This window comes from Corvus brachyrhynchos, unplaced genomic scaffold (assembly GCF_000691975.1).
Source record: "Corvus brachyrhynchos isolate BGI_N302 unplaced genomic scaffold, ASM69197v1 scaffold875, whole genome shotgun sequence".
Taxonomy (NCBI): domain Eukaryota; kingdom Metazoa; phylum Chordata; class Aves; order Passeriformes; family Corvidae; genus Corvus; species Corvus brachyrhynchos.
The window spans coordinates 399,892-408,482 of NW_008238107.1; the positions used below are offsets into that span (position 1 = coordinate 399,892).

Below are 8,591 nucleotides of genomic sequence, written 5' to 3' on the forward strand. Positions count from 1 at the left end.
AGGGGGAAGGGAAAAGAGAAGGGGGGAGGGGAAAGAGGAGGAGGAAGGAAGGGGGACGAGAAGGGGGAAGACAAGAACCGTTCCATTGGAAGGGACCCACATCCATCCTCTGCTCGCCTGGGAGCTCGGTTCCCCACCTGTCATGGAGAAAAGAACCTTCACATATCCCTGCGGGTCCCTTCCAGCTTGGGATGCCCCATGATTCCATGATATAATTCCAGCAATATGGAACGTTTCCCAGCAGTTCCGTGGCACTTGCACGGCTCCTCTGGAAGGGAAAAATACTCAGTTTATTGTAGGGCGAGAGCCTCTGTTAGAGCCCAGAAATGGACACCTGGTCCTCTGCATCCCTCTGGGATAAAATGGCCCTTCCAGCTACAGCTCTATCCCGGAGGAGCAACCCCACCACAGAGTCAGCTCTGGAGAGGAAAACAAGAACCAGCTCCTCAGTTTCCAGCAAAGCCACCACCCCCAGTGACAGGGCAAGGAAAAGGCTCTACAGACATCCCTCAGGAACGGGAAATGGAGAAAAGGGAAGAGAAACTTTCTGGGCAAGGAGCAGATGGGAAGAATCAAATCCCAGAGAAGAAAATCTCGCTCTGGGATTGACACCAAGAACTATAAGGATGTTTCTGAAGAGCTGAGTTGGCCAAAATGGCCATAATTAGGGCACAGTTGGTGCTCCAGCCCTGCGGTCACATTTTCACACAGGAATTTCTGACAGTCATTGCTTTGGGACTGGGTCCCAATTTTCTGGGTAGGAAATCTGTGCCCAGGCTGCAAAATTCTGGTACTCTGAGGAGCTGAGCTGTAGTGAATCACCTGGAGTTTTGTGCCTCTCCTGCACTCACTTTGCATGGAATCGTGGAATATCCTCAGCTGGAAGAGACTCTCAAGGATCATTGACTCCAGCCCCTGACCCTGCACAGGACACCCCCAGGAATCCCTCTGTGTTCCTGGATTTTTCTGGTTGTTAAATCACAGCCTGATTTTCAACACAACCCGACCTCAGCTCCAGCTCCACAGACCCCCTGTTGCTCCCTGCCCTTCCCATGCTCCCAGGGTCCAGCTGCAATGGCAGCTCAGGGGATAGATCCCAGCTAAGGAAGCCCAGGAGAACGGGAACCGTCCTTCCCGGCAGCGCTGGAGGCTGATGTGTGACCTCCCGAGGGTGGCTGCATTCCCCGGCTTTAATAGAAGGGGCAGGATCTGATGCTCCCTCAGCTGGAACACGGAAGGAAAAAAGCATCAGATTTCCTGGGACCACGATCCCATCTCCTTCAGCAGCTGATCCTGTGGCCCCCCCGCCTCCAGATATATAAACGCTGTCCCAGCTCATCCTCAGGGACACAGCAGCAGGTGGGCACTGAGGACACTCCGGGCAGGGTCACTCCTGGGAGCCTCCATGATGTGGGAACTGCGCTCCATCGCCTTCACCAGGGCCGTCTTGGCGGAATTCCTGGCGACTTTGGTCTTCGTCCTCTTCGGCCTCGGCTCTGCCCTGAACTGGCCCTCGGCGCCGGCCCCGAGCACCCTGCAGATCGCGCTGGCCTTCGGCCTGGCCATCGGGACCCTGGTGCAGGCCCTGGGCCACGTCAGCGGCGCCCACATCAACCCCGCCGTGACCCTGGGCTGTCTCCTGGGCTCGCAGCTCTCCCTGCTCCGTGCCCTCTTCTACGTGGTGGCCCAGCTGCTGGGGGGGGTGGTGGGCGCTGCCATCCTGCACGAGATCACCCCGGCCGACTCCCGGGAGGGCCTGGCCCTCAACAAGGTGAGGCTTTGGCACAGGATGGGCTTGGGAGGGCACGGGGAGGCTGGGCAGGGTCTTTGGAAAAGCTGGGCAGGCTCTTTGGGAAGGCTGAGGGGTGGGAGGAAGGGGCTTGTGGCCAGCAAAGACCTTCTGGGGTCGGCGAGGGAACCTCTGAATGCCGCAGCCCAGCACCGGGACCCTGCTGCTCCACGGGTCCTGCCGGGAGCAGGGATGAAGGCAGGACTCATCTTCCTCCTCTGTTTTTAGGGCTAAAATTTCCAGAGGTCAATCAAGTATTTCCCATTGAGCCACTTCTTCCACCTGGGAAATGTTTCCTGTTTTCGTATTGGTGCCAAAAATGTCCCTAAAGCCAGAGGAAGGATCCAGCTGGCCACAAACACCTCCCGTGGAGTCAGAACCATCTCAGTTTCCCCTGGGGCTGCACTGGGGAGGACTTGGATTCTGGGGGTCCCAGGGGTTTAAGGAAGGACGCGTCCGAAATAGCACCTGCGCCTTCCTCCTGTCCCAGGCTCATCCCAACTTCCCCTCTGGTGTGGGAGCCTCTTCCCAGCTCTGCTTTGGCAAAGCCACAATTTCCAGGTTGCTGGAGTGGTGGGGAGAGGAGAGATTTGGGTCTAAATCCCAGATTTTCATTAGATTAAGCTCGTTGCTTGCATTGTGACGGGATGGTCCCACCGGATCCAGCTGGGTCATCCCGAAGCGCAGCACATGGATTCCCTAAAGCATCACAAGGATCTCAGGCTGACTTCAGACAGGGAAAAAATAAAGGCAGGGAAGCTTAGGAAGCCATGGGGGATTCTCCAGTGGTATCCCAGCCTCCAACACCCCCTTCCCCACGGCGGCACGTGATAACCGGAGAGGGAAAGGAACCGAAACCCAGGGATTCGCTGTCCCCCCTCCGTGCCCACCATCCCAGGGCGGCACAGGCACCTGCCGGGATCAGCATCACCCAGCCCCGACGGAGCGAGGGAGGAGCAGGGATCGGGATGGGAAGCAGCTCATGGAAATCGCCTTTCCCACGGCAGGGAGGCACTGCCAGGACTCAGCTGCAGCGTGATTAAGAGGGTTAAAAAGAGGGATTGTGGTTTAATCTGAACAAGGGGATTTAGGCCGATAATGACCCAGGGTAATAAAAGGAGGTTTAAGGGAGACTCAGACTGCTCCAGCTTTGCTGGTTTACAGCCTAAACCACCTGAAAGTGGGAACTGGGGATTTTGAGAAGGTTTTTTTTCCCTGTGGGCTGTTCATCGTGCTGCTGCCTGCACAGATTATCCTGATAAAAATGGAGGGGAATACTGGAGAGGAGAATGAGGAAGATCTGACTCTGGAGCTCGGGCAGGAGGGCAGTTAGGACCTTCCTGGGACCGCTGAGCAACAGGATCAGATTTGGGGGGACACAGGGAAAGAAGGGACAGAGTTGGAGGAGAGGGGGTGCAGCCAGGAACAGCTCCAGATCAGACCTGACAAATTCTCTGAGTCAAAAAAAGTGGAAAGGGAATTTTTTTTCTTTTTTCATGCCAAAATATTTCTTTTCGATGTCTTCAAAATGCAACCTGTAAACTTTTTTCCAAAAGGCATTCTGCGTATGAGGAAAAGAAAAATGGAAAAATACCAAAAAAATGCCAATAAAGTTTCCTGAGAGATCAGTCGAGCATTTCCCATTGAGCCGCTTCTTCTACCTGGGAAATTTTTTCTTTCTGGTGCCCAAAATCTCCCCTGTCTCCTTTGGCTCCCCCTGATTTTGGATTCCTCTCCACATCTCCCATCCGCTCACGGAACTCGGCCCTGGAACACGTTTTTGCTCCCGTTCCAGCTGCACAATGAGACCACGACGGGGCAGGCGGTGACGGTGGAGCTGTTCCTCACCTTCCAGCTGGTGCTGTGCGTCTTCGCTTCCACAGACGAGCGGCGTGAGGACAACCTGGGCTCCCCTGCCCTCTCCATTGGCCTCTCTGTGGCTGTGGGGCACCTCCTCGGGGTGAGTGGATGGGCCAAAACTTGGCACTTTTGGGGTTCTCGTTTTGTTTATGCCCGAAGTTGGTTTGGCTGCGTCTCCGGGCTTGAGGGGAATGTGTAACCCGTGGTTTTCCAGTGGAGAGAGGGAAAAATCCCATCCAAGCCATGGGAGAGCTGTGGACTGAGCTCAGCTTTTATTTGGCATGAAAAGCTTGAATTTCTGGACTCTGCCTCTCCTTGAGTCCCATAGGGAGCTCCAGGGATCCGCGGGATCTCTCCTGGAGTGACCGTGTTGGCAGCTGGGGCTCTCAAGAGCATGACGAGCCTGGGAAGTGTTTGGGACGGACGCTCAGGGAAATCCCACCTGGATGACGCCCCAAAGCAGCCCCCACACCCCGTGCCCACAGGAAAACACTGTTGGTCACACCACACCTTCCATCCTCAACGCTCCGCAGGCCCCTGTGTCCTTCGTCAGAGGCAGGACAGGGAATTGTCGGCAGGACTGGGAGCCCATGCCCGCAGTCATCCCCCAGCAACGCCACGCTCGGGACGCACGAGCTCAGGCACCTCACGGGGTTGACTCAGGCGGTGGCGGCTCCTGGAATCCCTTTTCCGGGAACAGGAATGCTGGAGGGTGAAGCAGCAGCTCAGGGAATGATTAACCCTAATGACACCCCAACATTTTATAAAATGTGGTGAAAGGGCTTAATGCTGACACCGACCATGGTGTTCCCGGCAGATCCGTTACACCGGCTGCTCCATGAATCCCGCCAGGTCCTTCGCCCCCGCCGTCGTCGTCGGAGACTTCAGCGACCACTGGGTGAGAACTCGGCTCTGGGGGTTGGGTTGGATGAGGCCCCCAAACTGCCAGTATTCCTCGAAACTCACCAAGCCAGACAAAATCCCGGCATTTCCATGCCAGCTCCCAGCTGGAGGAGAGATGGAGAGATTAGGAGCAGGAGGTGGGGCTGCTGGCTGCTTAATTGGCTTTTCCAAACTCCACACTGGGAGCGTTGCAACAGGATCGGGGTGTGAGGTCTGTTGACATGACTTAGCACAGGGAAAAAACCAATGGAACGTGGAGCTGCTGCCAGTCCTGGGGAGCTTTCCTGGTTCCTGGATCTGGGTACACCTTTGGGAACACTCCCTGGCTCCCCAGGGAACGGCCGTGGCTCTGAGCCTGCCAGAGCTCCAGGGGAATTTGGGCGGCGCTCTCAGGCACGGGGTGGGATTGGTGGCGTTGTCCTGAGCAGGGCCAGAAGCTGGACTTCTTGGGCCCTTTCCAGCTCAAGAGATTTTATTGTTTTCATCTGCAAAGAGCCCAGCTGGTTCCTGATGTGTGCCAAGGTGTCTGGCCCAGGCCACTGCCTCCTCCTCCTCCTCCTCCACAGCAATCCGTGAGTGGGTAGGAAAATGCTCCTGCAGACAGTCTCACATCACTCAGCACATCCCCAATGGGCCTGTCATTAATGGCAGGCTCTGAGCAGAGGGGGAAAGCTGGAAGGGGATGGTTGGGAATATCCAGGCACTGGAGCGGAGTTCAGGTCCCCAGCGATGGCCAAAGCAGAGCTGACCTCATGTTTTGTTGCCAGGAAGGAACCCAAGCCCCCGGAGTGTCTCTCAGAGCTCCTCCCCACCCCTCAAAGCCAGGCTGGGTTTTGCTCACCCCACTCTTCTCTCCTCCCCAGGTGTTCTGGGTGGGCCCCCTGATTGGGGCTGCAGCAGCTTCGATCCTCTACAACTACGTCCTGTTCCCGCAGGCCAAAACCCTCTCGGAGCGCTTGGCCATCCTCAAGGGCTGCGAGCCCGAGCAGGACTGGGCCGAGCGGGAGGTCCGGCGGCGCCAGTCCGTGGAGCTCCACTCCCCCCAGACCCTGCCCAGGGGGATGTCCGAGAAGGTGTAGCCAAACCTCTCTCTGGGCCGAGAGAGGGGCTGGAAACCTCTGGCATGATTTTAGTGCTTGTCCAGAGGAGCATCTCGCCTCTCCCCTCTCTCCCTTCGTTTCTCCTGGGGCACTGACGTTGACTCCTCTCCCGGGGAGATGCTGTGCTGGTCCCACCCACCTCCTGTCCCCAGCTCTCCCCACGCCCAGGGGGTTTCTGATCTGGGGGAGAACCAGTAAATCCCAACCCCGCAGGAACGAGGACCCTGGGACCCCCCGGGATGCCCTCTTCCACATCCCCCTCGCAGGACACGCAGCTTGGCTGAGGCTGCTCCCTCCCGGAGAGCTGCGAGGAGCCTGGAGAGTGTTCATTACCCTGGGTGTGGAGGTTGCCACCCGATGCCTCATTGCTGCTGAACTCTGCTCCCGTCTCCCGTCCCCGCTCGGCTCTTGGCTCACACTCGAGCAGGAGCAGGAGCGCTCACGCTGAGCCACGAGTGTCACACACGACAGATTCTGCTGTGAAAGGGACCAAAGCGCCACTTCCCACCTGCCACGGGACACAGAGGTGCTCCCACGGGGACTTTCCTGGGAAGGTGGGACTGGGAGCACGGCCAGGAGTCCCTGCAGGCCCCACTGGGGACCACTTGCACATTCTCTCTCCTGTGAAACGACAAGCCCGGGTTAAAGCCCAAACTCCCTAGCTCATTGTTGGGCCAGGGTTGTCCTTCCTCTCTCTCCCTGGTTTTCCCTTCCTTCCCCCGGTCCTGTTCCCCTCGGAGGCTCAGAGCACCTGGAGCACGTAAAGGAAAGATTTCACACCCAAAGGGTTTCAGGTGTGAAGAATCAGAACCATGGAATGGGTGGGATGGGAAGGGACCTCAAACCCCACCCAGTGCCACCCCTGCCACGGCAGGGACACCTCCCACTGTCCCAGGCTGCTCCAAGCCCCAATGTCCAGCCTGGCCTTGGGCACTGCCACAGCTGCTCTTGGCACCCTGTGCCAGGGCCTCCCCACCCTCACAGGGACGAATTCCTTCTCATCGCCATTGCTTGCTTCCCTCATCCCTTTCCCATGGCTGCATCACTCCGGACCCTCCAAACCCCTCCTACCCCTTCCCTCTGCCCTGTCAGGACCCGGCCATGGTCCTCAGTCTGGCCAAGGAGTTTGGGTCGGTCTCTGGGTGAACTTTGCTCTTTTAGCCATTAATTGAACCCCGTTTCGCTTGCTCTGCCCCAAGTTCTCCATTCCCAGAGTGAATCCCAGCACTGCCCCCAGCGCTGCCCCATCAGTGTCAGCCCCACCAGGATGTCTCTGGAAAGGCTGTTAATGAGACTATTCAATGAGATTGGACGCAATTCCCAATCCTAAGGGATGATTTACGGATCATTATGGATCGTTTCCCTCCCCCTGCTCTGACAGGAGCCCCCCACCAAATGCTGCTCTTCTCCCTCTGCTGCAGCGGCACCGCCCCCTCCTCCCACCAGCCCCATCCTTTCCTTTCCCCCGTGCTCTTCCTCAGGTGTTGGAGCGGCTGCTGCTGGAGGGAACAGGAGGGAGCCCAGCTTTGATCTGGCCCAGACCAGGTGTTTATCCACAGCCAGTCCATGCAAATACCCCCAGAGGGCTTTGCCAAGGCAGCACTTCCAGCCCTGGTTTGATCCACCCAGACCCGGGGATTCTGCTTCCCTTTGCTCCTCGATGGTGAATTTGAATTTTAGCTCAGAAGAGGCTCCTCAAAAATTCCCTCTGTTCTCAGCAATGGCAATAAAATCACGTTTTAAATCATTCCCAGTGTCAAATTGAATTTCTGTTATCAAATGCTCGCTTTTAAAAGTTGTTCAGTGTTTTTGATGCTTTTTAACAGAAAATGAATCCAGGTAGGCACGCAAGAAAATCCCAGTGGACTCCTCCAGAAGTCACCCTGTGCATGTTCTGCTGTAGAAACAGCCACAGCTGAATTCAGTTATTTATTTAAATTAATCTTGGTGTGTTCAAAGTCTCTTCTCCAGATCGAAGCATTTCATTTATTATTTACCCTGGCAATGTTTAAGTCTCGCAGGGCCTGATCTTGAGGTTTAATGTCTGATAATGGCTCTCCTCTTCCACGTGAAGTGCTTTAAATTCCCTTTTACCCCCTGAATTCGGACACGGGGATCAAATACTGACACATTTATGGAAAACACTGGCACGTTTATGGTAAACAGTAGATATAAAGTCCCATAAAGTCACCTCCCAGACCCCAAACCCCTCAGCCCAGTGGCTGAAGCAGCTCCAGGAATACAAATTCACCTTCCCTGTGGAGCTGTGTCACTTCCCAAACTTCCCTGTCAGGAAACCACCCGGACACTCCAGATCGCGCTGGGGGGCTGGAATTGGAGGGCAGGGTCAGGAACCCGGAGCTGCCACAGACCGACCATAATCCTCCTTAAACTGGCAACACTTGGGATGTTGAAAATGATCCCAAGGGAGTGCTTTGAGCCAGGATTTGAAGCATTCCCATGTCCTGCCACCCCCAAGACCATGAGGTTTTCCCCTTCTCCACCTTGGGCTCCGGGATGGCCTCAGCTGTGGGCTGATCCTTCTGCAAAGCTGCACAAATTCCGGAGCACTTTGGACACATCCCTGTCCCCTTCCTTGCCTTTGCTGCTTGGCTGCCATATTCCTGGAATCATGGAATTGTTTGGGTTGGAAAATGCCGTGGAGACCAGCGAGTCCAAGTGTTTCCCCAGCACTGCCACGTCCCCCCCGACCATGTCCCCAGGTGTCACAGCTTTGAAATCCCCCCAGGGATGGGACCCCACCCCTGCCCTGAGCAGCTGTGCCTGGTCTGGAAAACCCTTTCCATTGAGGAATTTTCCCAATATCCAACTAAAGCTCCCCTGCCACAGCCTGAGGCCATTTCCCTGTTCCCTGGGAGCAGAGCCTGACCCCCCCCCGGCCGGCCCCCCCCCGTCAGGGGGTGTGCGACACACACAGG

General features: G+C 56.5%; 1 protein-coding gene and 1 long non-coding RNA gene across 2 annotated transcripts in view; one reads left to right on the forward strand and one right to left on the reverse strand.

Annotated features, from left to right (window-relative positions):
- Positions 1-1,163: 1,163 nt before the first annotated feature.
- On the forward strand, positions 1,164-6,518 carry LOC103614951 (aquaporin-2). The gene is made up of 4 exons (XM_008632952.2): positions 1,164-1,771; positions 3,585-3,749; positions 4,467-4,547; positions 5,416-6,518. Exons 1-4 carry the CDS (start codon positions 1,406-1,408, stop codon positions 5,629-5,631), a joined length of 828 nt encoding a protein of 275 aa, XP_008631174.1. The 5' UTR covers positions 1,164-1,405; the 3' UTR covers positions 5,632-6,518.
- Positions 6,519-6,573: 55 nt separating this feature from the next.
- LOC108446529 overlaps positions 6,574-8,591 on the reverse strand; it is an 8,187-nt gene continuing 6,169 nt past the window's right edge. Inside the window, exon 3 of the long non-coding RNA XR_001861738.1 lies at positions 6,574-8,276. This is a non-coding gene — a long non-coding RNA (uncharacterized LOC108446529). The remainder of the gene's footprint in view (positions 8,277-8,591) is intronic.

Bases quoted from the DNA above. Each gene is read 5' to 3' on its own strand.
- LOC103614951 (XM_008632952.2), top strand. From the start codon at position 1,406: ATGATGTGGGAACTGCGCTCCATCGCCTTCACCAGGGCCGTCTTGGCG. The intron at 3,750-4,466 runs GTGAGTGGATGG...TGTTCCCGGCAG, and splicing joins CTGTGGGGCACCTCCTCGGG to ATCCGTTACACCGGCTGCTC. The intron at 4,548-5,415 runs GTGAGAACTCGG...TCTCCTCCCCAG, and splicing joins GAGACTTCAGCGACCACTGG to GTGTTCTGGGTGGGCCCCCT.